The 26,966-nt window shown below is 47.4% G+C and overlaps 1 protein-coding gene and 1 long non-coding RNA gene across 6 annotated transcripts; both read right to left on the bottom strand.

The window, feature by feature from the left end:
• Positions 1 to 11,251: 11,251 nt before the first annotated feature.
• On the bottom strand, positions 11,252 to 17,656 carry LOC115502731. Of its 4 annotated transcripts, none has more exons than XR_003965169.1 (3): positions 16,843 to 17,656; positions 16,201 to 16,377; positions 11,252 to 11,721 (listed from the first exon to the last, which is right to left on the bottom strand). It is a non-coding gene; the product is annotated as an uncharacterized LOC115502731 (long non-coding RNA). The 4 variants fall into 4 exon arrangements; XR_003965168.1 differs by lacking the exon at positions 16,201 to 16,377 and having other exon boundaries at positions 16,843 to 17,106; positions 17,539 to 17,656; XR_003965167.1 differs by lacking the exon at positions 16,201 to 16,377.
• A 3,715-nt stretch (positions 17,657 to 21,371) lies between these two features.
• TSEN34 (tRNA splicing endonuclease subunit 34) lies at positions 21,372 to 26,841 on the bottom strand. 2 transcript variants are annotated; one of them, XM_030298350.1, is made up of 5 exons: positions 26,687 to 26,841; positions 25,770 to 26,016; positions 25,258 to 25,519; positions 24,850 to 25,107; positions 21,372 to 21,868 (listed from the first exon to the last, which is right to left on the bottom strand). In XM_030298350.1, exons 2-5 carry the CDS (start codon positions 26,010 to 26,012, stop codon positions 21,681 to 21,683), a joined length of 951 nt encoding a protein of 316 aa, XP_030154210.1. In that variant the 5' UTR covers positions 26,013 to 26,016; positions 26,687 to 26,841; the 3' UTR covers positions 21,372 to 21,680. The 2 variants fall into 2 exon arrangements, with proteins under 2 accessions (XP_030154210.1, XP_030154211.1); XM_030298351.1 differs by having other exon boundaries at positions 26,747 to 26,841.
• Between the last annotated feature and the right edge of the window lie 125 nt (positions 26,842 to 26,966).

The following is a 26,966-nucleotide window of genomic DNA, read 5'->3' as shown; positions in this document are numbered from 1 at the left end:
CTCCCAGTCTGGCAGGTGGGAGAGGAGCTGGCCAGGTTCAGACTGGCTGATGGGACAGCCAGACAGAAGGCACAGAATCGTTAAGTCAGCTCGGTTTGTGTGCACTCGGGGAGGTGTTCGGTTTGGAGGGTGGGTTTTCTTTGTGGGGCTGGTGGGTTTAGCTCCGGCCGGACGGTCACAGCCTCGCAGATGAGATGGTGCAACGTAGAGCTTCGTAAAGGAGAGGGTGGGAGCGTTTGGAGCCTCACACGGGACCGGACCAGGCAGGGTGATTGGAAGGGTCCCTCGGAGATGGTGGGAGGGAGGAACAGGGGAAGGGGGGCCCGGTGGGAGGAGGAGGAGGGAGGCCGGCGTGGTGATGCACACACGCTTCTTGAGTCTTGCGATGGGTTGGCCGTTGTTAAGAGGGTGCCGAGGGGCGTGGTGGTGTGTATCCGGTGACTGGACGTGAGCGCAAGAGCACGGTGGCGAAGGCTCTTGGCCTTCTGTCTCGTGCCTGGAGGCCGCCCCAGGAGGATGATCCAGGGAGAGGAGGGTGTCGGGAGGTCATCGAAGACAGATGGTCATTTCTCCCAAGGCAGCACAGCCCTTCCTCCTGCCCTGGTATTGTGGATTTTCTTTACCCCCAACACTTCCCTTCACTGACTTCCTTGTTCCTGTAAGTCATCACCATCTTCTTTTCATCACCTCCCTTCAGAACATCTGAGTCCTTTCTGCTGCCTCAGGGCCCCGTCCCCTCCCTGGGATAGCCTCTCCGTCCCATACTGTGCGTCCCTCTTGCAGGCACTGGGTAAGAGCAGGTGCTGGAGGCAATTCAGAGATTTAATTGAAGCTGAAACACTGTCAGTATTCAGCACAAACTTCCCCTTCCTGAGTCTTCTGTTACTCATGGTGATGAGATAGGGGCCTCTCCCCTCAGGAGTGCTGTGATGCCTGAGACACACAGGGGCGATTTCATGTGTGGCTTGTCGGCATTCAGGTGACTGCAGTGTCAGAGTTCATGTCGTGGGGCCACTTGAAGGCCACACTCCAAACACACCGAAATGCTAGATAAAGATTTGTAAGATGTGTAGCCACAGTGAAAACAAATCAGAGCCAGAAATGCAGCGTGAATCCCTAGACGTAAGCAGAGACCAGCGCTGAGAGGGCTTGGTGATGCATCTCGGGGACGGGCCCCAGGACCTGGTTTGCTGTGTCCACGCGGTGATAGGTGGCAGAGCCCCAAAGGAGATACGGGTTCCTGGTGTGAGGCCAGGAGCTCTGAGCCTGCTGCCTGTCTGAATGGCGGCTGCAGTACCCCCACTCACTGATCAGAGGTCATGCCCAGACACGACAGGACGGGCAGGTACCAATGTACACCCACATGTAGCATGAGCTCAGTTGTGAGTGATCCGCGCACCTGCTGGAACCCTGAGCAGAACACTGAGTTTGGAACACCTGCAGATCTTAAGTCTGAAGCAGTCGCAAGCTGGTCACTTGTTGAGGCCTTCACAATGCAGGAAAATGGGGGTGATAACTGCGAGGAAGGGGTCAGCTCAGTGGCAAAATGACCGAGTGTACACAATCAACTGTGCCGTGAAAAATAGAGCACAGACCCGGTCACTGGGGGAATTCCCAACCAAGGCAAGGGAGAGAACTTGAAAACTGGAAGGAGACTTAAAACTAAGCGTGCTTTAGGTCCTCAGAGGAAGATGAGACATGCGTGATATAAGAAGAGTTGTTCAGTGGAAACAAAGAGGTGCTCCCTAAGGAAATTTCATAGGTCAAAACTCATTAATTGAATGAAGGAACTCAAAAGATCTATTCTCTAACGGATAGAAGATAGCTGATCAGAAAATTGGGGAACTGGGAAACAGAACTCAGGAGGTATTCCAGAATGCAGCGGAACATCATAAAAATAGAAACCCAAAGGATAAGATCTGAGACATGGAGAACAGAATAACCAGGTCCCAAGACACATCTGTCCTTCGTTTTAGGAGGAAACAAGAGAATGGTGAAGTGGCGGTAAGCAGGTGTCATTTTGGAAGTGAAACCAGAGAAGTGGGCAGCAAGGGCTGTCAAAGCTGAACTGTGACTGGGAGCTACATCCTCGAAAGCATGTCACACTGTCAGTACCCAAGCAGGGTGATAACCTGCTCAAACAAACATCCACCTTGCCCAGAAGATTCTGTCTGATGTAAAATTCAAAGAAACAGGCAAGTCTCAGTAACACTCAAAGGAAAAAATAATCAACAGACACCAACCCTGAGCTGACCAACCGTCAAAAGCCACTTTTATAATCAAGCTTCATGAAATAAGGGCAAGCACTTGTACAATAAATGGAAAAAATAGACTTCTCCCAGCATAGGAATTATAAGGGGGAAAGAGGAAATTTTAGAAAAAAATTAAGTAACTGAAATAATTCATTGTGTCTAGTGGCAGGATGATGACAGAGGCAGGGGTCCGTGAACTTGAAGACAGAACAAGGGAAGTGCAATCTGAACAGTAGAGGAAAAAAAGATATAAAAAATGAATGCGGGGTGCCTGAGTGGCTCAGTCCATTGAGCGTCCAAGTCTTGATTTCAGCTCAGGTCATGATACTAGGGTCATGGGATCAAGCCCTGAGTTGGACTCTGTGCCGAGCGTGAAGCCTACTTGGAATTTCTCTCTCTTTCTGCCTCTCTCTCCCGCTTGCACTCTCTCTCACTAATGTTTATTTGTTTTTGACAGAGAGAGAGAGACAGACACAGACAGACAGAGCATGAGTGGGGGAGGGGCAGAGAGAGACAGAGACGCAGAATCCGAAGCAGGCTCCAGGCTCCAGGCTCTGAGCTGTCAGCACAGAGCCCAACAACGGGGCTCGAACTCACGGACTGTGAGATCATGACCTGAGCCGAAGTCGGACGCTCAGCCGACTGAGCTACCCAGGAGCCACTCTCTCTCTCTCTAAAATAATTTTTTTTTTAATTTGTGGGGTGCCTGGGTGGTTCAGTGGGTTAAGCGCCTGACTCTTGATATCGGCTCAGGTGGTGGTCTTGCTGCTGTGGGACGAAGCCAAGTCAGACCCCACTCTTAGCTTAGCCTGCTTGGGATTCTCTCTCTCTCCCTCTGTCTCTTCCCTCCCCCACTTTCTCGTGTTCTCTTCCTCAAAATAAACAAAATAAAAATCTATCAAAAAAGATTTTTCTTTAAAAAATAAAGGTAAAAAATTAAAATTGAACACAGATTCAGGGATTTGTGAGTCAATGTATATAGTCAATCTTCCAGCAAAAGGAGAATGATACTGATGAAGAAAAAAAGTTTGAAGAAATAAATAGCTGTCCATTTTACAGATTTGTTGAAAGTCATACATTGACATGTACAATGTCCAAGATGATCAGCAAATGCAAAATAGGATGAGCTTTAAGAACCGTGCCCATGCACATCATAATCATAATTCAACTAGTCAAAACCAAAAAAAAAAAAAAAAGAGAAAGAAAGAGAGATGCCATTTTACATAAAGAGGGAAAACAATTAGAATGATTACAGATTTCATATCAGAAACCATCACAGTCAGAAGATTTTAAAGTTCTGAGAGACAGAGCCAACCTAGAATTCTGGATATATTCTTCAGGAATGGGATTCCTGGGTGGCTCAGTCAGTTGTCTGACCCTTGATTTTGACTCAGGTCAAAATCTCATGGTTTATGGGATCAAGCCCCACGTTGGGCTCTGCACTGGCAGTGCAGGTCCTACTTGGGATTGTCTCCCACATGGCCCTCCCCAACTCATTCTCTCTCTCTCCCTCTCTCTCTCTCTCTCTAAATTTTTTTTTAAAGGAATGAGAGCAAAATAAAGTCATTCTTAGAGGAAGGAACATGGGAAGAGTTTGTGACCAGCAGGTCTGCTCCACAAGAAATGTTAAGTTCTTCAGACAGAAAGGAATTAATTCTAGAAGGAAGCCGGGAAGTTCAAGAAAAAGAGATGAGAAAAAAAGGTAGATAACTAGGCAAATAGCATACTTCTTTCCTCTTACATTCATTACCATACGTATGGCTGTTGAAAGCAAAGCCAATAATGTTGTCTCAGAAGCTTTGAATATATGTAGGTGTAATACATACAACACATACAACATGTGAGGGTGAAGGCCCTAGACACTTGTAAGGCTTCTGTGTTTCTCTGAAAGAAGTAAAATATTAACTCTATGTAGAGTCTGTGAAATTAGGTGTGTATAATACCTACAACAGCTACTTTAAAAACAACATATGGAGATACAGAGTTATAGTTACCAATAGGTAAAATGGAATGCTTAGGGGCACCTGGGTGGCTCAGTTGGTTAAGCATCTGACTCAATCTCAGCTCAGGTCTTGATCTCAGGGTCTTGAGTTCAAGCCCCACATTAGGCTCCACCTTGGGTGTGGAGCCTCCTTAAAAAGTAATTAATTTAAAAAGTGGAATACTTAAAAATATACCAAAAAGCCAAAAGAAAGCAGGAGAGGGAAAACTGAAGAACAAACAATAAGAGGGGGACAGAAAGCAAAGAGTAAAATGATAAACCTAAAATCAACCTTATCAATAATTACATTAAATGTGGGGCGCCTGGGTGGCGCAGTCGGTTAAGCGTCCGACTTCAGCCAGGTCACGATCTCGCGGTCCGTGAGTTCGAGCCCCGCGTCAGGCTCTGGGCTGATGGCTCAGAGCCTGGAGCCTGTTTCCGATTCTGTGTCTCCCTCTCTCTCTGCCCCTCCCCCGTTCATGCTCTGTCTCTCTCTGTCCCAAAAATAAATAAACGTTGAAAAAAAATTAAAAAAAAAAAATAATAATTACATTAAATGTAAACGGTGAAAGCACAATTAAATGGCAGAGACTGTAGGACTGGATTAACACCACCATGACCCAACTATGTGCAGTCTACAGGAGGTAAAAGGAGAAAGAATACATTTTGCAAACATTAATCGGAAGTTAAGCTTAAGTAGATTTATTAGTTTCCTATGATTGCTATAACAAATAGCCACACACTTAGTGACTTCCAACAACAAAGATTTGTCTTACAGTTCTGCAGGTCACAGGTACAAAATCACTGGGCTAATGCCAAGGCGTCAACAGTGCCACTTGCTTTTGGTAGCTCTGCAGTGAGAATCTGTCCCCATGCCTTTTCAGCTTCCAGAGGCAGCCTGCAGCATGTGGCTCCTGACCCCTTCCTTCCATCACTGCAGCCTCTTGATTCTGTCCTCACATCCCCCACCATTGGCTCTGACCTTTCGCCTCCCTCTAATAAAAAGCCTGTGAATACATTGGGGTCATCCAGATAATCAGGTACTTTATTTAGTCACATTTCCAAAGTCTCTTTGGCCTGTAAGGTAACATCCTCACAGGTTTCAGGGACTAGGGCATGGATGTCTTCGGGAATTGGGAGGAAGCGGCAACTTTCTATCCACCAAAGTGGCCATACTCTCCAGGACAGTACAGTAAAAGATACCAGGTGAAGTAGGCTTTGGAACAAGGAAGTTATCAGGGGTAAAAAGGTCAATTCACCAAGAAGACGTAGTAATCCTAATCATGTATGCACAAAACCACAGAGCTTCAAACACAGAAAGCAAAAACTGTCAGAAATGAGAGGACAAGTAAGTAATCATTACTTGTCAGTAAGTATGGTTACTCAACAGTTATGGTCAGGGATTCCCTTGGTAATTGATAGAGCAAAGAGCAAATCAGCAAGGATATAGAAAACCTTAGCTACACTATCAACCAACTTGACCTAATTGACACAGCACTCAACAGCACAATACACAGTCCTTTCAAGTGCACATGGAGTATTGGCCAAGATAGTTCATATCCTTGGATACAAAACAAAGCTCAACTGATTTAAAAGAAGCAATATCTTACATCACTTCTTTTCAGACTCTAATGGAATTTAAGTTAAAATCTATTACTATAAAGATAATCTCAGGGCACCAGAGTGGCTCAGTCGGTCAAATTCCTGACTCTTTGATTCAGCTCACCTTGTGATCCCAGGGTTGTGGGATCGAGCCCCATGTTGGGCTCAGTGCTGAGTGTGGAGCCTGCTTGAGATTCTCTCTCTCTCTCTCTCTCTCTCTCTCTCTCTCTCTCTCTCTCTCTCCCTCTCTCTCCCTCTCTCTCTCCCTCTCTCTCCCTCCCCCACTCATGCTCTCTCTCTCTAAAATAAAAAAAATTTTTTAAATAAAAAAAAGATAATCTGGAAAATCTTCAGCTATTTGGAAATTAAACAACACACTTTTAAATAATTCATGGGGCAAAGAGGAGCTCAAGGAAAATTGGAAAATATTTTGAACTGAATGAAAATGAAATCAGCATACTAAACTTTGTGGGATGCAGCTAACACGCGTTTAAGAGGAAAGTATGAGCAATGAGTGTTCATATTTTAAAAAGGGTAGTTTCTAGTCACTAACCTAAACTTCCATCTTAAGACACAAGAAAAAGAACAACTCACCCCAAAGTGAGCATGATAAAGGGCAGAAGTTGGTGAAACCAAAAATAGAAAAACAGTAACAAAAGCCAATGAAACCCACTGCTGATTCTTTAAAAAGACCAATAAATTGACAATGCCTGGCCAGGCTAATCATGAAAAATGGAAGACACAACTTGCCAAAATCTGGAATGAATGACAGGACATCACTACAAACCACACTGACACTAATAGAATATAAGAGAACACTGCAAATTCTGTGCCCCAAACTTTGGCAACTTGAATGGTTCAACTCTCTCTTTTTCTTTTTTCAGTATAGTTGACATACAATGTTACATTAATTTTAGGTTTACAACTTAGTGATTTGACAGCTTTATACATTATGCTGTGTTCACCAAATTATAGCTACCCTCTGTCCCATCACATTGCTATTACAGTATCGTTGGCCATAGTCCTTGTGCTGTGCATTTTATTCCTGTGACTCACTCCACAACTGGAATCCTGTATCTCCCACTCCCCTTCACCCATTTTGCTCATTCCTCCACCCTTCTTCCCTCTGGCAACCATGAGTTTGTTCTCTGTATTTGTAGGTCTAATTCTCCTTTTTGTTTGTTTGTTTATTAGATTCTACTTATGAGTGGAGTCATATGGTATTTGTCTCTCTCAGTCTGACTTATTTCACTTGGCATAACAACCTCTAGGTCCTTGAATGGACCAACTCCTGAAAGACAGAAACTACCAAGACTCGTTCAAGAAGAGATAACCTTAATATTCTTTAAAATATTAAATTGCATATGTAGTTAAAACAACTTTCCAACAAGGAAAACTCTCAGCCACAATGTTCTCACTGGCATGCACCACCAAACATTTGGGGGAAAAATACAATTCTACACAATCTCTTCCAGGAAGTAGAAGAGAAAGGAAAACTTTGAACAATATTGTGAGCAAGCATTATTCCAAACTCAAATTAGAAAAAGACAGTACAAGGAAATAAAGCTGCAGACCAGGAGTCCTCAAAAACATAAGTGCTAAAACCCTCACCAAAATATTGATAAATAAAAGCCAACAGTATATGAAAAGGATCCTAGCATCACAACGAAGTGTGATGTATTCTCAGATGACAGGCTAGTTGAACATCTGAAAATCAATAAAGGTAATCCATCGCATTAATAGACTAACAACAAAAACAACAACATCATGATAAATGCATGCACAAAGATTTGATAAATAAAACGCTCAGCTGTATGCACTTATGAGGGAACTTCCTTAATCAGATAAAGAGCATCAACGGGGGCACCTGGGTGGCTCAGTTGGTTAGCGTCCAACTCTTGATTTTGGCCCAGATCTGATCTCACAGTGAGATAGAGCCCCACATTGGGCTCTGCACTGACAGCATGGGGCCTGCTTGGGATTCTTTCTCTTCCTCTCTCTCTGTCGCTCCCCCGCTGGTGCTCTCTCTTTCTCTTTCAAAAAAAGTAAATAAAAGTTTTTTTTCTAAAAAGAAAAGAATCAGGATGCCTGGGTGGCTCAGTTGGTTAAGTGTCCAACTCTTGGTTTAGGCTCAGGTCATGATCTCACAGTTTGTGAGTTTGAGCCCCACATCAGGCTCTGTACTAACAGCACGGAGCCTGCTTGGGATTCTCTCTCTCCCTCTCTTTCTGCCCTTCCCCTGCTCGCACCCACTCACTCTCTCTCAAAATAAATAAGTAAACTTAAAAAAAAGAAGAAGAAGTTCTATGAAAAGCCTTTAACTAATATTCTGAATGCTTTTACCCTGTGAAACAAATTACTGATAGTCTCACAACTTCTATTCAGAACTGGCTAGCAGTAAGACAACTGAAAGAAATAAAGGCATACAGATTAAAGGGGAAGGAATATCAATTGAATTTTATTCTGTAAATCAACAAGGAACAATTGGAAATCAAAATTAAAATATTATAATAGCTCCAAAAAGCATACACATGTAGGCATAAGTATAGATGTGTAAGATATGAAGACTGAAAACTATAATACTTGGCTAAAAGAAATTAAAGAACTAAAAAAAGACAGATACCACATTTATTGATTGAAAGACTCAACATTGGGGGTACCTGGCTGGCTCAGTTGGTGGAGCACACAACTCTTGATCTTGGGGTTGTGAGTTCAAGTCCCATGTTGGGTATGGAGCCTACTTAAAATATAAATAAACAAACAAAAGACTCAACATTGTCATAAAAAGAATGAAATCTTGTCATTTGCAATGACATAGATGGAACTAAAGAGTATAATGCTAAGCAAAATAAGTCAGAGTATAACGGTAAGCAAAATAAGTCAGAATTGATTTCACTCATGTGGAATTTAAGAAGCAAAATGAAAGAGCAAAGAGAAAAAAAAAGAAAGCCAAGAAACAGACTCTTAACTATAGAGAACACACTGATGGTCACCAGAGGGGAGGTGTGGGGGGGGGGGGGGCGGGTTAAATAAGGGATGGGGATTAAAGAGTGCACTTATTGTGATGAGCACTGGGTGATGTATGGAATTGTTGAATCACTATGTTGTACACAAACTAATATTACACTGTATGTTAACTAACTGGAATTAAAATTAAAAAAAAAAGACTCAACATAGTCAAGATATCAGGACTCTCTAAACTGATATGCAAGCCAAATCAAAACCCCAACTAGCTGGGGCACCTGGCTGACTCAGTCGGAAGAGCAAGTGACTCTTGATCTCAGGGTCATGTACTACAGCCCCATGTTGGATTACTTAATTAAATAAATAATTTTTTAAAAATCCCAACTAGCTGTTTTAGCAGCTGACAGGCTGATACTAACATGTATGTGGAAATATGAAAGCAATAATAGGGGCACCTGGGTGGCTCAGTTGGTTGAGTGTCCAACTTGATTTTGGCTCACATTGTGATCCCAGGGTCGTGGGATCAAGCCCCTCATCGGGCTTTGTGCTGACAGTTTGGAGCCTGCTTGGGTTTCTCTCTCTCTCCCTCTCTCTGCCCCTCCCCCATTCATGCACTCTTTCTCTCTCTCGAAACAAATAAACTTAAAAAAAAAAAAAGAGCAATAATAGCACAACAATTCCGAAAAGGAATAAAATTGGACATCTTCTTACTCCAAGATTTTCTGTGAAAGGAACAAATGTAATGGATGGTGTGGTATTTGCATAGAGATAGGAAGGTGGAAAAAAGAAACAATAGAGATGCCAGAGGTAAACATGTATGATTGGTTGACTTTTAACAAAGTGACAAAAAGGAGGAAATGGAGGAAAAGATAATAGCTTCAACAAATGTTGCTGGAACAACCAGATACCTTTTTGGAAGAAAAAAAAATGAACCTAGACCTTTACCTCACATCATACACAATAATTCACATGAAGTGGATCTAAGACCTAATAGCAAAAGTCAAAACCATAAGGCATCTAAAAGAAAATATTTTTGGGAATGCAAGCTGGTGCAGCCACTGTGGAAAACAGTATGGAGGTTCCTCAAAAAACTAAAAATAGAACTACCCTACGACCCAACAATTGCACTACTAGGCATTTATCCACGGGATACAGGTGTGCTGTTTCGAAGGGACACGTGCACCCCAATGTTTATAGCAGCACTGTCAACAATAGCCAAAGTATGGAAAGAGCCCAAATGTCCATCGATGGATGAATGGATAAAGAAGATGTGATATATAGATATAGATATAGATATATAGATATAGATATAGATGTATACAGTGGAGTATTACTTGGCAATCAAAAAGAATGAAATCTTGCCATTTGCAACTATGTGGATGGAACTGGAGGGTATTATGCTAAGTGAAATTAGTCAGAGAAAGACAAAAATCAATGAGTTCACTCATATGAGGACTTTAAGAAACAAAACAGATGAACATAAGGGAAGGGAAACAAAAATAATATAAAAACAGGGAGGGGGACAAAACAGAGGAGACTCATAAATATGGAGAACAAACTAAGGGTTGCTGGAGGGGTTGTGGGAGGGGGGGTGGGCTAAATGGGCAAGGGGCATTAAGGAATCTACTCCTGAAATCATTGTTTCACTATATGCTAACTAATTTGGATGTAAATTTTAAAAATATATAAATAAATACAATTAAAAAAAGAAAGTTATCAGAATGAAAAAAAGAAAACATTTTTAAAAATCTTTACAACTTTGGATTAGACAAAGATTTCTTAGTGAGGAACAAAAAGCACAAACAATAACCAAAAAAGATTCTTGGACTGCATAAAACTAAAGACGTATGCTCTTCAAAAGACAGAATTGATAATGGAAACAGCAAGCCAAGACTAAGAAAAGTCTGTGTGTATGTGTGCATGTCTGATAAAGGATTATATATAGAACAAATAAGGACTTTTACAAATAATAACAACCCCCCCATATGAGCAAAACAATTTGAACAGACATTTTTCAAAGAAGATATATAAATAACAAGACATGAAAAATGCTCAACATCTATAATTATTAGAGGAATGAAAATTTATTTTAAAAAAAATTTTTTTTCAACGTTTTTTTTTTTGTTTTTTGTTTTTTTTTCAGTGTTTATTTATTTTTGGGACAGAGAGAGACAGAGCATGAACGGGGGAGGGGCAGAGAGAGAGGGAGACACAGAATCGGAAACAGGCTCCAAGCTCTGAGCCATCAGCCCAGAGCCTGACGCGGGGCTCGAACTCACGGACCGCGAGATCGTGACCTGGCTGAAGTCGGACGCTTAACCGACTGCGCCACCCAGGCGCCCCGAGGAATGAAAATTTAAAAGATATCAATAAAATGGATGAGTTTTTCAGAACATACTGCACAAAAGAGTGCAGATGTGACAGAGCACATGTTTATGATTTCATTCCTGCGAAGTTCTACAATGAGCAGGACTAACCCATAGAGAAGGAAAGCTGGTTGCTGTTTACTTCCATCAGGTTGACCGACAAACTCAGCATGGAATTTTAAGGAGTGATGGCAGTGTTTTAGTATTGATTGTGGTGGTGGTTTTTAAATGAGTTCTGCATTTGCCAAAGGTGAACACACTGCACACCTAAAGGGGTACATCTTACAACTCAGTGCACACACACACACACACATACTAGTTAGGCTCCATCAGTGTCCATTCCACCGGGGATGAAATCCTCTTGCAACCACTTGTCTGATTTGCTTCCATAGGAATGAAACACTACTAAGGACTTGGTGTCGGTCTACGCTGCTGAAGCGATGGACGTTGAGCAGCGTGTGTAGTTCAGTCACTCTTGGTGAAAGGCATACCATAATATGAGACTCCCAAGTGCCCTCTGTCTTCTGCCACCTGTCCATAGGCCCCTGCATAAACACTGGGAAAGGAAAAACAGAGGCTGGCTGACATCTGCCCAATAAGCCATGTTGTCCTCTTGGCCATTAAGGACCATGTGTACAGGGGGCTCTCTTGGGGACATTTATATCTGATTCAAAGACCCAAGTGCTTTGTGCCCACCCCTATACATCTATGCATACACATGCCTCCTTCCTGGATATCCCTAGCTCCTCCCTACCTGATTCTGCTCCTTCCAGTCCCCTGACCATGGAGGTGAGGCATTTGCTACTATCCAGGAGTCTGTGTACATCACACCTAGCCAGATCTCTTTCCACAAAAAGTGTATTATTCTGTTTCATCCTGCTCACTAAGGGCATTTTCCCTCACTGACATTTTTCAGAGTCCCACCAGTGTAGCTGTAGAGCAACACTACTCCAAAACCTCACACTGCCCCAACACAAGCCAGGCCACGCAGCTGTTGATGACCCCCGAAGAGAGGCGTCATTGTGAGAGCCTAGGTGTGTCCTCTGGACCTTTTCATGGCCACAGGCCTACCACTCACCCAACAGTGGGTTTCAAACTTACGAAGGGGTGGAAATGGCCACAGCTAGCTCATCGTGGACACTTCCAGTTGTGTACACACACGTGTCTCTTGTCAGTCATACAGTTTCTATTGGGATCAGGGGCAGCTTTTTATTTTTGTATTTCTTTATTATTTTTTTTTTAAGAAGCTTTAAACCACTTTATTTTTCTTGTACAAAACTGTGTGGTGGACACCAGAAGCAGCTTTTTATTTATTTATTTTTTTAACGTTTATTTATATTTGAGACAGAGAGAGACAGAGCATGAATGGGGGAGGGTCACAGAGAGAGGGAGACACAGAATCTGAAACAGGCTCCAGGCTCTGAGCTGTCAGCACAGAGCCCGACGCGGGGCTTGAACCCACGGACCATGAGATCATGACCTGAGCCGAAGTCGGATGCTTAACTGACCGAGCCACCCAGGTGCCCCCAGAAGCAGCTTTTTAAATGGTGCCTAGCTGCCTTGTGTGGGTGATGTGTTGACATGAGCCCAAAGCCCATTCGGGCTCGGCAGAAGGGTCACACAGCATCCTAACACACATGCCTACTCCTAGCAGCAAGATTGGGCAGGTCATGGACATGGCCATGGGGGTCCTGGTGGATATGAAAAAGTTGTGCTTATGATAGACTCTAGCCTATCAGGTGTGCATTATGTCTAAAAAACCAATGTACATACCTTAATTTAAAAATACTTTATTGCTGGGGCACCTGGGTGGCTCAGTCGGTTAAGCATCTGACTTTGGCTCAGGTCATGATCTCGCGGTTCGTGAGTTCAAGCCCCACATCGGGCTCCGTGCTGACAGCTCGGAGCCTGGAGCCTGCTTTGGATACTGTCTCTCCCTCTCTCTCTACCCCTCCCCCAGCCGTGCTCTGTCTCTCTCTCTCTCTCTCTCTCAAAAATAATAAACATTAAAAAAATTAAAAATGCTTTGTTGCTAACAAATGTTAACCATCAGCTGAACTTATAGCGAGTCATAACCCTTCTGCTGACGGAGGGTCTTGCCTCCATGTTGGTGGCTGCTGACTGGTCAGGGTGGTGGTTGCTGGAGACGGGGTGGCTGTGCCAATCTGTTCAAGATGACAACAGGGAAGTTTTCCACAACAGTTGACTCTTCCTGTCAGTTTCTCTGTAGCAGGTTTCATACCATTTTACCCACAGTAGACTTCTTCCGAAATGGGAGTCCATTCTTTCAAATCCCGCTGCTTTACTAAGTTCGCGTGAGGTTCTAAATCCTTTGTTGTCATTTCTACAGTATTCACAGCGTCTTCTCCAGGAGTCAGTTCCATCTGAGGAAACCGCTTTCTTTGCTCATTCTTCAGGAGTGAGTCCTCATCCATTAAAGTTTTGTCATGAGAGCAGAGCAATGTAATCTCTTCTTCAGGCGCCACTTCTAATTGAGCTTCTCTTGCTGTTTCCACCACATCTGCAGTTATGTCCTCCACCGAAGTCTTGAACCCCTCAACGTCACCCGTGAGGGTCGTAATCAACTTCTTCCAAACTCCTGTTGATGTGGATATGTTGACCTCTTCCCATGAATCACAATGTCCCTCGTGGCATCTAGAATGCTGAGTCTTTTCCAGAAGGTTTTCAACTGACTTCGCCCAGATCCATCAGAGGAATCACTGTCTATGGCAGCTATATGCTTACGAAATGTATGTCTTTATTGCTAAGACTTGAAAGTTGAAATTCCTCCTTGATCCACGGGCGGCAGGATGCGTGCTGTGTCTGCAGGCATGAAAACAGCGTTCCTCTCATTGTGCATCCCCATCAGAGCTCTTGGGTGACCGGGTACATTGTCAGGGAACAGTCATATTTTAAAGGATTTTTTTTCCCTGAGCGGTAGGTCTCCACAGTGGGCTTAAAATATTCAGTAACCCCGTTGTAAAGAGATGTGCTGTCATCCAGGCTTTGCTGCTCTGTTTATGGAGCAACATTCTTAAGGGCCCTGGGATTTTCAGAGTGGTCACTGAGCTCTGACTTCCACTTAAAGTCAGCAGCTGCGTTAGCCCCTAACAGGAGTTGGGCTGTCCTCTGAAGCTTTGAAGCCAGGCCTTGACTTGCCCTGTCTGGCGATGAGAGTCCTATGTGGCATCTTCTTCCAGTAGGAGGCTGTTTCGTCTACACTGGAAATCTGTTGTTTGGTGTAACCACCTTCACAAGTGATCTCAGCGAGCTCTGGAGAACCTGTTGCAGCTTCTCCATCAGCACTTGCTGCCTCACCTTGCACCTGATGTTATGGAGATGCCTTCTTTCCTTCAGCCTCCTGAAGCACCTCTGCCAGCTTCAGACTGGTCTTCTGCCGCCTCCCCGCCTCTCTCAGCATTCACAGCATTGAAGGGAGTCAGGGCCTTGCTCTGGAGTAGCACTTCCAACATCCTTCACGAGTTTCTCCTTTGCGTTTACAGCGGGGATGTCTGGCACCACAGGCCTAGCTTCTGGCCATCCTGGCCTTCGACCTGCCTTCCCCATTGAGCTTAAGCACTTCTCGTTTCTTCTGATTTAAAGGGAGAGACAGACGTATGACTCCTCCTCTCACTTGAACACTTGGAGCCACTGTAGGGGTATTAATGGGCCCAATCTCACCACTGTTGTGTCTTTGGGAACAGGGAGGCCCACGGAGAGGGAGAGAGATGGGGAATAGCCGGCCAGTGGAGCAGTTGGAACACACACAACATTTATTAAGTTTTCCCTCTTATGAGGGTGTGATTCGTGGCGCCCCAAAACAATGACAATGGGAACGTCAAAGATCACTGCTCACCCATCACCATCACGAATATAATAATCATGATAAGTCTTGAAATACTGGGATAATTACCAAAATGTGACCCAGAGACACGAAGTGAGCAAATGCTGTTGGGAAAATGGCACCAGTATATTTGCTTGACGCAGGGTTGCCCAAACCTTCAGTCTGTAGAAAACTCAGAGCGCCTTGTGTGGAGCGCCATGAAGGGAGAGTGCCAGTCTTTCCTCCAGCCCCTTCCCGTCTGTAGAAATGCCATTCACGCCAGCGGTGCACTGATCACCATTAGAAGTATGCATGCATTGACGTACTTAGTCTCCACATGCGTTGACGTACTTGGTCCCCACATGCGTTGACGTATTTAGTCCCCACATACATTCACGTACTTAGTCCCCACGGGTGTTCACGTAGTCTCCAGCACTGCTTCAGGAGCCCCGCCAGGGACGCTGCCCTCCCTCATGACAAGGAGTCACTAATACGGTCATCAGACCCGTTGTGCGGAGGCAGATCTGAGGCACCGGGCTTGCCCAAGATTACACGATGTGGAAACCAGCGAAGACCAGGCAAAGGAGAAGAAACCACGGCCACTGTGGCCAAAACACAAAGGCAGGCAGAGGAGTGGGAAATCTCAAAGTGCAGACCGAGGAAAGCAGGTGCCCCCTGCCCGGAGCCTGTGGGACCAGGGGAGCTGAGGCAGGCTCACTGCAAGTCGCTGTCTTACCCTCGTGGTTACGGGAGCATATTTGCCTGTCTCTCGTCGGTCCTAAACTAGAGTCAGGGACACAGATTAGGGGAGCTGGTGGTCACTCGTCAGGCCCTGGCCATTTGGGAGCGATTGTTACAGGGTTACCGTCTGGCTTCCTGCACGGCTACTAGAGCTTGCAGGCAGGCCTTCTGGGCAGGTGGCCACAGGCTGTGGGTCACAATCCTATCTCGTGTATGGTCTGGCCATCCGTTTGTCGTGCAGTCTCTCAACAAAGGAGGTCAGGCCAAGGCTGGAGCTGAGACGGTCCGGCCCTATGCTCCTGGAGGGCAGTGCCCCCTCCTCTGAGAGGCGGAGAGGCGGCTCCACTCTAGCCAGACCCGTGGATGGAAGTCCTGCAACCCCTTGCTCGCTAAAATCCCCTGGACGAGCTCCGCAACCCTTCCCTGCCTCAGCTTCCTCCCCTGTGAAATGGGGGTGTCGGCGGGGCCTACCTCATGGGGTCGCGGTGAGGACTGATGAGACAGTCCACACAGAGTGCTGAGGGCAATGGCCGCGCAGGAAAGCACCGTCAGCATCATTGTTGTTACCCTCACCATGTATTGCTGTCTTTCAGGCTCCCTTGTTCATTTTTACTTTCTTGTTTAAAGAGTAGCTCCCAGACGAAAAAGCTGTAGGAGGGCAGAGGCCTCGTCTTTCCTAGTGATCAGTGTCTTAGGAGAGGCTCGACTATAGTTAATAGCCACTAAGTTGTTAAATGTATGAATAACGGGGGTGCCTGGGTGGTTCAGAGGTCCAGCGTCTGACTCTTGGCTCAGGTCATGACCTTGTGGTTCGTGGGATCGGGCCGCACATTGGGCTTCCCACTGGCAGTGAGAAGCCGGCTTGGGATTTGAGATTCTCCCTCTCCCTCTCTCTCTGCCCGTCCCCTGCTTGCACGTGCGCTCTCTCTCTCTCTCTCAAAATAAATAAAATAAAGTTAAATAAATAATTTAAAAACGTTAACTTAAAAAAAGTTAAATATATGAATAACTCTATGTACGCGTCATCAATGACTGACGTTTCTCACAACCCCCTCCTCCAGTTCGTTAATTTGCTAGAGCGGCTCACAGAACTCAGAGGAACATGTTACTTACCCGATCACTGTTTCATTACAGAAGAATGTAATGTGATGGAGACGCGTCGGCCAGGCGTGGGGACAGGACGTGGGGCCTCCGTGCACCCTCCGGGTACGCCGCTCTCCCGGAACCTCTCCGATCCCATCCTTTGGCATTTTTATGGTGGCTTCATTACATGGGCACGATTAAATTGCTGGCAGTTTGTGAGCAACCCAACTTTCAGCCACTCTCTCTTCCCTGGAGGCCACTTCATCAATATAAACCCAGGTGTGGTTGAAAGGGCTGTGTTAGAAATATCAAGACACCTTTGTTGCTCTTAAGAAACTGCAAGGGTTTTAGGGGGACTGTGCCAGGAATGGGGCTGAAGACCAAATGTGTATTTCTCATTATAAATCACACCAGTGATCACGGTGAGGCAAATAAATCAAGAAAGAAGGGGCAGACAGGAGGGGTGTTCAATTTTCGGGTCAGGTTGCCATGGAAGGCCTGAGGGGACACGGAAGGAAAGGCCAGCGGGCAGTGGGGGACACGACCATGTGGCTGCCAGAGGAAGAGCACCCCCGGTAGAGTCATGGGAGCCCGCGTGGAGGGAGCAGCATAAGCAAGGAGGGGGGCACGGATGGGGACGGAGAACGTGCACCGTAGGGCCTTTGCTTTGACTTTGCGATGGAAATTACTGGAGAGTTCTAAAGGGGAGGGACACATCAGACCCACCTATTGACCCAATTACGCCAGCCGCCAGCCATGCTGTTGAAAACCGATGGCAGGGGCGCCTGGGTGGCTCAGTCGGTTGAGCGTCCGACTTCAGCTCAGGTCACGATCTCGCGGTCCGTGAGTTTGAGCCCCGCGTCGGGCTCTGGGCTGACGGCTCGGAGCCTGGAGCCTGCTTCCGATTCTGTGTCTCCCTCTCTCTCTGCCCCTCCCCCGTTCATGCTCTGTCTCTCTCCGTCTCAAAAATAAATAAATGTTAAAAAAAAAAAAAAAGAAAAGAAAACCCATGACAGAGGGGCAAGGGTGGAGTCCAGGGAGAGGAGTCAGGAAGCCACTACCGTCATCCACGTGCGTAATGTCGTTGCCTTTGCCAACGTGTTGGCCGTGAAGGTGAAGTGGTCAGATCGGGTCTACAGCGTTTGGAAGGTAGCACCTATAGAGGTTTTTCTTAGACCAGTTTTAGGTTCGAAGCAAAGGTACAGAGGAGTGTGTCCCCTGCCCCCACTCATGCACAGCCTGCCTCTCCCATCCTCAACATCCCCTGCCAGAGGGTACATTTGTTACCACCGATGAGCCCACACAACACGTCACCAGCACCGAGGCCGTAAACATCAGGGGTCACTCGTGGTGCTGTGCCTTCTGCGGGTTTGGACAGATAATGATATATATCCAACATTTTGGTCTCACAGAGTAGTTTCACAGGCCTAAAACTTCTCTTTGCTTCCCCTGTTCGTCCCTCCTCCCCAACCCATCAGCCACTCGTCTTTTCAGTCTCCAGTTTTGTCTTCTCCACAAAGTCATACAGTTGGAATCGTATGGCATGCAGCCGTTTCAGGCTGGCTTCTCTCACTTAGGAGTGTGCATTTAAGGGTCCTCCATGGGACCGCCTTGGGGGGCTCAGTCACTTAAGCCTCCGACTCTTGATTTCAGCTCAGGTCGTGATCTCACAGTTTGTGAGCTCGCTGAGAGCACAGAGCCTGCTTTGGGTCTCTTTCCGTCTCTCTCTCCCTCTCCCAAAATAAATAAACTTAAAAAAGAAAAAAGGATCCTCTATGTATTTTTGTGGCTTGACATTCCGGCTCTCTTTAGCACTGAATAGCATTCCATCATCTGGAGGGACCACAGTATTTTTCATTCATCTACAAAGGACCTTGGTTGCGCCCGAGTGTCGGCAATTGTGAATAACGCCGCACTAAAAACATGCACGTGCAGGTTTTGTGGGGTCATAAATGTCGGACTCCTCTAGGTAAATCCAAGGAGCATCACTGCTGGGGACAGTGGCACCCACTGCGGATGGTGAGGGTACACTCAAGTTTTGTGAAAACTCTCCACACCATCCTCCCAAGTGGCTGTGCCACCCTGTTCCCTACCAGCCAGCTGTGAACCAGAGGTCCTGGCGCTCCACGCCTCGTCAGCACTCGGTGGTGTCGCTCTTCTGGATTTCCGCCCTTCACGCAGGCATGTGGCGGTATCTCATTGTTGCTTGACTCTGCACGGCTCTGAAGGCACAGGGCGTGGGGCACCTTCTCACGTGCTTGCTTGCCAGCTGCGGGATGCCTTCAGCGAGGTGTCCGTTAGGGCCTCCGATCGATTTGTTTTTTGGGCAGATTGTTTCTCATTGTTGACTTGTAAGAGCTACAAAATATTTTGGACGACAGTCCTTTATCAGCTGTCTTGGACAGGACTTTCTCCGTTTTTCATTGTAATGAAGTCCAGCTTACCAATTCTTTCATCGGGCACACCTTTGGTGTTGTGTCTGGAATATCACTGCCACACCCACGGTCATCTACGTTTTCTCATTACCTCCCACAAGTGGTCTAGCTCTGCATTTTATGTTGAGGTCTACGATCTATTTTGAGTTAATGTCTATAAAGGGTATGAGGTCCATATCTGGATTTTTTGTTTGTTTGGTTTTTGCATGTGGATGTCCTTACAAATTTTGTTTAAGAAAGCTCTAGGCCCAACATGGGGCTCAAACTCACGACCCTGAGATCAAGAGTCTACTGAATGGGCCAGCCAGGCATCCATGTTTTTTAGTGAGGAATTTTTGAGAGAAGACATAGGTACTGAGCACTGAGTCAACTAAGTACTTTGTTGGAGAGAAGAGAGAGCCTGGAGAAGATATTTACAAGCCAGTTACCAAAGAGGCACAAAGAACAAAGTGTTAACCAGGCTGGGGTTAGTGTCCTGTTTTAAATTAATCTAAGATTACTGGCAGTTGTGGTTCTAGCAAATGTGTTTACTGGGAAGGGTAGGAGAGAAAGAAGAAACTGGGGGCACTGAGAAACTAGAGAAACAGACTTCCAGCCCCAGAATCATTAACCATGTGACTAGACTTCAGTAACGAAATCTATTGGACAAACCTATACATTTAAAATATACCTAGGGGCACCTGGGGTGGCTCAGTTGGTTGAGTGACCGACTTCGGCTCAGGTCATGATCTCACGGTCTGTGAGTTCAAGCCCCGTGTCGGGCTCTGTGCTGACAGCTCAGAGCCTGGAGCCTGCTTCAAATTCTGTGCCTCCCTCTCTCTCTGCCCCAACCCACTTACATTCTGTCTCTGTCTCTCTCAAAAATAAAGATTAAAAACAAAAATTTTTTTTAATAAAAAAAATAAAAAAGAATTTGGGAGCACCTGGGTGGCTTAGGATTCTCTGTCTCTCTCTGCTTCTCCTCCCCCAACAATTGCACACACACTCTCTCTAAAATTAGAAGAAAACAGGCACCTGGGTGGCTCAGTTGGTTAAGTGTCCAGCTTCGACTCAGGTCACGATCTCGCGGTTTGTGAGTTCAAGCCCCATGTCCGGCTCTGTGCTGACGACTCGGAGCCTGCTTCAGATTCTACGTCTCCCCTTCTCTCTGTCCCTCCCATGCTCATGCTCTGTCTCTCTCTGTTTCTCAATAATAAATAAACGTTAAGGGGCGCCTGGGTGGCGCAGTCGGTTAAGCGTCCGACTTCAGCCAGGTCACGATCTCACGGTCCGGGAGTTCGAGCCCCGCGTCGGGCTCTGGGCTGATGGCTCAGAGCCTGCTTCCGATTCTGTGTCTCCCTCTCTCTCTGCCCCTCCCCCGTTCATGCTCTGTCTCTCTCTGTCCCAAAAATAAATAAACGTTGAAAAAAAAAATTTTTTTTAAATAATAAATAAATAAATAAACGTTAAAATTAGGGGAAAAAAAGAGGGGGGGGGTCCCTGAGTGGCTCAGTGGGTTAAGCATCCGACTTCAGCTCAGACCATGATCTCATGGCTTCTGGGTTTGAACCCCACCTTGGGCTCTGTACTGACAGCTCAGAACCTGGAGCTGTTTCGGATTCTGTGTCTCCCTCTTTCTCTGCCCCTCCCTGGCTCGCGATCTGTCTGTCTCTCTTAAAAATAAGTATTTAAAAAAAATTTTTTTAAATTAAAAAAAAAAAAAAGTATAGGTGTAGGGTAAAAATAATTCTATACACCTGAATAAACACCACCCAGGTCAAGAAAAAGACCACCTCCAGCATTCCCCAAGCCTCAAGTGCCCTTCTGGACACTCCCCTTCCTTCCCCTAACTCCTGTCATGAAATTGCAAACTCACGTCCTTCTTTTCTGCAGGTGTATAGACATTATTTCATTTATGCCTTTGTACGCATCTGTAATGTTCCGTGACAATCTTTTCAAAAGGAGGTTCAGTGCGGTGGACAGAGTTCAGACTCTGCAATCAGCAGGACCAAGTTTTAAATGTCAGCCTGCTGGATACCTCCTAGATGTGTGACCTCCTTCAGGCCTTTCCCTCGCCGGCTTAAACAAATGCAAAGGCCCACGCTTCCCAGGATTGCCGTCGGGATTGAAATCACAGACTCCATGTTTATTCAACAAGTTTACTGGGACCTGTTGGGACCTGTGCCCGGTAGAAAACAGACATGAATCAAACCCAGTCTTCACCCTCAAGAAGCTCACAGTTTGGAAACAGGTAACTACAAAAACATCGCAGCCAATAAGTGCTTTGAAACAGGGAGGGAAGTAAGAAGGTGTAGTGTTTATAAATCCGGACTCAAAACTTAACCGCAGAGAGAGGGAGGAGGGTGTTGAGGCCTCCCGCGCAGATGTGAGCATGGGACCATCTAGAAAGGCTCTTTCCACAGATGCAGCCACGTCCCCCTAGGTCTCTGGAGTTCACTGCAGGCTGGCCCACTGCAGGGAGGTGTAGACCACCTTACCGTCAGGCTGAGGAGAACATAGGAGCAGCGTCTTTTTGACGCTGGTTCCCAGGCGGCCGGCAGAAACCAGGTCCTGGAGTGGAATGGGGTCCCCAGGAGCCCAGCACTGAGCAATGTAATGGGCGTGGAAACGAAGTGGGTCACCTGGGTGAGAGAGAGAGACATGTGGCAATTTCCAGGGGCAGAGGGCCAGAAGATGCTGGAATGTCCATAGGTAGGACATGGGAACCATCTTCGTAATCGCTATGAATATTTAAAAATAGCTATTCTTGGACCCAGCAATTCCACTCGTGGAATTTTTTTCTTACAAGGATAGCACCCCTAAAATGCAGAATAAAGCTCTTCACCCTGTTATCATTTACAACCGCTAAGAAACAGAAATAACCAAGCCACAGACTTGTTAAATTCAGGGTCTCTCAGTAAGACTGGATAGCACACAGCCTTTAAAATCGAAATGGTGTACCAACTTGGAAAAGCCAATGATACAGTGGGACAGGGGCAGGAAGCTGCCACACACCAACAGCATAATCGTCCTTAAACGACAAACCGAACAAGTAACTGAATATGTCACTGTAGTGATGTAAGAACCAGGATCACAAAGTCAGGGAAAGCCGTGAGGAACACATAGGACATCACGTCAATGTCCAGGGAGAAGTGACTCCAAGAGACTAAAAGAAAAAAAGAATTTACAACGGGACGGAGTAATGAATAGATGGGGTAACAGAGTTAATACAGCAAAGGGCCACACAGTAAATATTGTTTTGTGGGTCATGTTACAAGTACACACCTCGCTCCTGTAGCACAGCAGAAGCCACAGACCATATGTAAATAAGTGCATCGGCCTGCGTCCCAGTAACTTTCTCTTTAAAAACTGGTGGGCCGCATTTGATGGGGGCTGCAGTGTGCCCCTAGATTAGATAAATGTGATCGAGCAGAGTAGGAACCAGTGGGGCACGACACAGAAGATTAAGTGGTAGGTAATGGAAGTCTCCAAGAGCAAGGCTACGAGACATCCCATCTGACAGGGGAGTGTCATGGCAACAGGAAAACAAGGCCCAGGCTGGCAGCTGGGCCTCCAGCAAGAACCCGGCCAGGAGCCAGGCATCTCTCTGGCTGGTATGACACCTGCTGAGAAGGAAGCATCAAAGACTTGAGAAGTTACCCCAAAACTGTTCTTAGAGGCTTACTGTCTTTAAAGTTCAGGAGGATTTACTGTTAGAAATATTTAAGGGGCGCCTCGGTGGCTCAGCTGGGCAAACGTCCAACTTCGCCTCAGGTCACGATCTCGCGGTTCGTGGGTTTGAGCCCCACGTCAGGCTCTGTGCTCAGAGCCTGGAGCCTGCTTCAGATTCTGTGTGTCTCTCTCTACCCCTCATCTGCTCGCGCTCTGTCTCTCTCAAGATAAATAAATGTTTAAGTATATTTCAGGGATCCAGACCTTGACTATTAATCTTCAGGGGAGAAGGATTCCACGTATATTTCATATACTGAGTATGTATCGTTTTAGAAATATTGATCCACTAGAGCTAACAGGCCAGTCTTGTGATTCAGTTTCAAATGTGTGATCGAGTTATTGGTGGAGTCAAACTTTTTTTAACCTGAAATTTTCTAAGTGTATTAACAGCATTAGAACATATAAACTTAAAAAGCACCCCATTTGTAGTTTTTTAGATCTGAGTTAGCGGCAAGTTCTATAACCAGGAAAACCATTTTCCTTAAAAAGGGAAATATATTAAAATTTAAAATGCAGCTTATCACATTGAAAATTACTTAACTCCTTTTGCAAGTGGGATCAAACTTAGACTAAGAGTCCCCTTAAAATCTGCTAGACTGAAAAGATTTATAAATTGAACTCGAAGCTTCAAAAAGAACTGGATATTAGCATTCACATGATTAGTAAACTGACTATTCATTTTCAAAACCAAAATAATCTTTTACATACGGGAGTCACACACACACACACACACACACAGCAGCAGCAGCAAAGTAATCAAAGTGTGGTTATCTGCAGAGCACAGGGCAGGCACACTGTCCTGGGTTCCTAAGCCAGTCCCTTAGTTACGTGTTCAGTCTCAGAAGAGACGCAGGCCCTCGCCTCACCTCAGACACCCCAGTCGGTCTCCAGTGAACAGCTAAGACCTGACTACCTATCAGGTGCTTCTATCTTTCTACATTCTCAGGAGGAACAAAGAGGCTGATTTTCCTGCAGACTGATTTTTCTTAACCTTTCAGTTACACAATAAAGGCACTCTTACTACAAATTCAAAAATTAACTGATACAGCAAAAGGCTCGTGTTCCTACACCTGATGCAAATTCCCTCCCAGAGGAAACCACCGTACTTGGGCTGGAGTCCGTGTTTTCACACCTTTTTCCACTTGTTTGATAGGATTCTCTTCATCTACTCACACCATTTTATCTTAAGTTCTGTCCACGTTCTTTCACTGGAGCCGTAATTTTTAATGCTACTTAAATAACGTGCATAAGACTGCACGGTAACATAAAATATTTACCATACACGTTTTTGACAAGTGGTTCTTTTCCTCCCCCTTTGGTCATCTTTTCATAAATGTACACGGACCTACGTTACTCTGACGACTAGCACCAGCGTTTAACTGCTAACCCATTCATAATCATTCTGGGGGCACCTGGGTGGCTCAGTCGGTTAAGCGTCCAACTTCAGCTCAGGTCATAATCTCGAGGTTCGTGGGTTCCAGCCCCACGTCGAGCTCTGTACTGACAGCTCAGGGCCTGGAGCCTGCTTCAGACTCCGTGTCTCCCTCTCTGCCCTGCCCCCGCTTGCACGCGGTCTCTCAAAAATGAACATTAAAAACAACTTTTTTTAATTCTGCTTGTTTTCTAATATTTCACTACTGTAAAGGATCCTGTGATGATGATTTCTTGTATGTTCTGTGCACATATCTAAGTGTCTCTAAGTGAAATTTGGGGGTCAAAGTAAGTGCTTAATGAAATTTACTAAACTGCCCTCCAAATGAGCTTGGGTTCCCAAGTGTCTCCTGTCCTTCCACGGGTTTCAGACGCTGAGAAAAGGCAAAAAGGAAACATGCGGACTGTGGAGGGGTTCTGAAAAAAGGGGCCACAACTGGAGGTCCCCACCCAAACTCACCAGGATAGACCAGGAAGTCACCCCCAAACTTGCCAGCAGCACTGAGGAAGAAGCCTCGCTCCCACAGGTCTCTGTAGATGCTGTAGCGAAGTTCATGGAGAGGACGGCCAGCATGGGGCCAGTCTTTGGACTGGACGCGCCAATCCAGGGGTCTAGCCTTGATGGGTCGGGGCCTAGCAGTGGCCAACTGGACCAGCAGGGCGGACCTGGGCAAGGGGGCCACCCCATCTGAAGGCCCTGGCTGGGGAGAAGAGGAACCTGGGGGAGGTGAATCCAAGAGAACTGGGTGAATTCAAGGACGACGTCTTTTCATCCTCCAGGGAGTCCCAGGCCGGGATTCCAGCCAGGATTCCCAAAAGACCTCTCCCTCCCTTCCCCTGGTCCCTGGACTCCAAGTCTCAGCCTCACCTGCTTCCTCGTGCTCTCCAGAAGCCTGGCTGGCACTGGCCTCATTCTCCGCGGGAGCCTGGTTCCCACCCGCCTCCTGGCTCCCACCGGCCTCCTGGCTCCCGCTGCTCCCTGATTCCTGTTCCAGCCTCTGCTTCTTCGCAGCCTGGCCCTCGGCAATCTTCTCTAGGAGCTCCTGACGACGAGTCTCACGGGCCTCGGCTGCCAGGGCGCTTTGCTCCTGGAAGTCTTGCTCTTGCTGGCGTTTGAAGGATGCCAGAGCCTGACAAGTAAATCAGCGAGAATCCCAGGATCCAAGTATATCCCGCTTTAGAAAGCCAGGTATCCTGACCCCCTGACCCCTCCCAACCTCAAAGCCCGAACTCGGGGATGCCAATCTCCGGCACCCACATTCTTCCAGAATCGAGGACGCCCTGACCCCTCCCACCTTAGGGACCGAACCCGCGGAGTCCAGGTGTCCTGCCTGTACTTCCGCAGGTCCAGGGCGTTCGCGCCCCCGGCCCGCCCCTTACCAGGCTGTGTTGGCGTGGATCCGGGCGCGGGGCGCTGACCAGGGTCACGGCACCGATCTCGGCCAGGAGCCGCGCCTCCTCGGGCATCAGCAGCAGCGGGAGGCCCAGGCGCGAGTTCTGGCGGGGCCCGCGGGGCAGGGCGCCCACCGTGCGGCCCCCCACTCCCAGACGCTCCCGCAGTGCCTGCACCGCTTCGGCCCCCCATACCAGGGAGCGGCCGTTCGCCACCTCCACCACCAGCATCCTCCTGCGGGAGCCAGGGGGACACAAAGGTCACCGACTTAGCGCTCCCACCGCTTAGGGGTGGGGAGTGAGGGGGCGGGGGTTCAGCGGGGCCCCGCCCCTGAGCCTCGGGGGTGGGGCCTCGTCAAGGCAGCCTTTGCCACCTGCTGAGTCTCCAGGCCGAGCCCCGCCCCCTCAGCGATCCCGCCAGGCCCCGGGGCCGCCGAGACAAGACCCCGCCCTCCGCCGAGTCGCTGGGGCCCCCAGGACCCCGCGGTCGGCGTCCCGGCCATCTCGCCTTCTGGCTCCGAGACAAGCCTCCGCTAGTGCAGGGCCACGCCCCCTTCGGGTGGCTCGGAACTCGGGCCCGCCCCCTTCCGAAGCCCCGAGGCGCGGCCTCCGGGCCCCCTCGCACCGGGTCGGACGCCCACGACAGAAGGCCCGCCCCCGCCCGGCGCCAGATTTCGGGCATTCGGACCGCCTCGACGCGGCCGAACTCGCAGCCCCGCCCCCTCCCGAACGCAGCGGTCCCGCGATCGGGCATCCTCGGCTCCCGTCAACCCCGCGGCCAGGCCCCGCCCCCTCCGGCCTCAAGCACTCCCAGTTGGGGAGTACCCGCCCCACTGAGCGAACCCCGCGGCCGGAAGCCCCTCCCCCTGGGCACCACGGTCCGTTCTCCGTCCGGGCGGGCTCACCCCCTCGTCAGCGCTCCCCTCAGAATGCGGCACCGTCCTCTGACAGAACCAGTTAGTCACCTCGTAAACACCAACTCGCAGTCCCGGCGGAGCCACCCCCTACGTAGCGCGCCACGCGCTGCTTCCTCCACCCCTCCGCATCCCGACCCCCTGCGTCAATTTCGTCACACCGCCACCTCAGCGAAGCGGGAAGTCTGGGATCCGCCTCCAGCGGCGCCTTAGCCCCGCCTTCCTCGTAGAGTGGAACACCTTGGCCCCGCCCTCGCGAAGGGAACGTCCC

Source organism: Lynx canadensis, chromosome E2 (assembly GCF_007474595.2).
Source record: "Lynx canadensis isolate LIC74 chromosome E2, mLynCan4.pri.v2, whole genome shotgun sequence".
In the NCBI taxonomy this organism is placed as follows: Eukaryota; Metazoa; Chordata; class Mammalia; order Carnivora; family Felidae; genus Lynx; species Lynx canadensis.
The sequence above is the reverse complement of the archived record's forward strand: the minus strand, read 5'-3'. Positions and strand labels throughout refer to the sequence as shown.

What these genes read in the sequence shown, in the direction of transcription:
- TSEN34 (XM_030298350.1), bottom strand. Translation starts at nt 26,012, where the DNA reads ATGCTGGTGGTGGAGGTGGCGAACGGCCGCTCCCTGGTATGGGGGGCC. An exon ending in TGGAGAGCACGAGGAAGCAG is followed by an intron (nt 25,108 to 25,257) that starts GTGAGGCTGAGA and finishes CACCTCCCCCAG; the next exon opens with GTTCCTCTTCTCCCCAGCCA. An exon ending in TGACTTCCTGGTCTATCCTG is followed by an intron (nt 21,869 to 24,849) that starts GTGAGTTTGGGT and finishes TCTCTCACCCAG; the next exon opens with GTGACCCACTTCGTTTCCAC.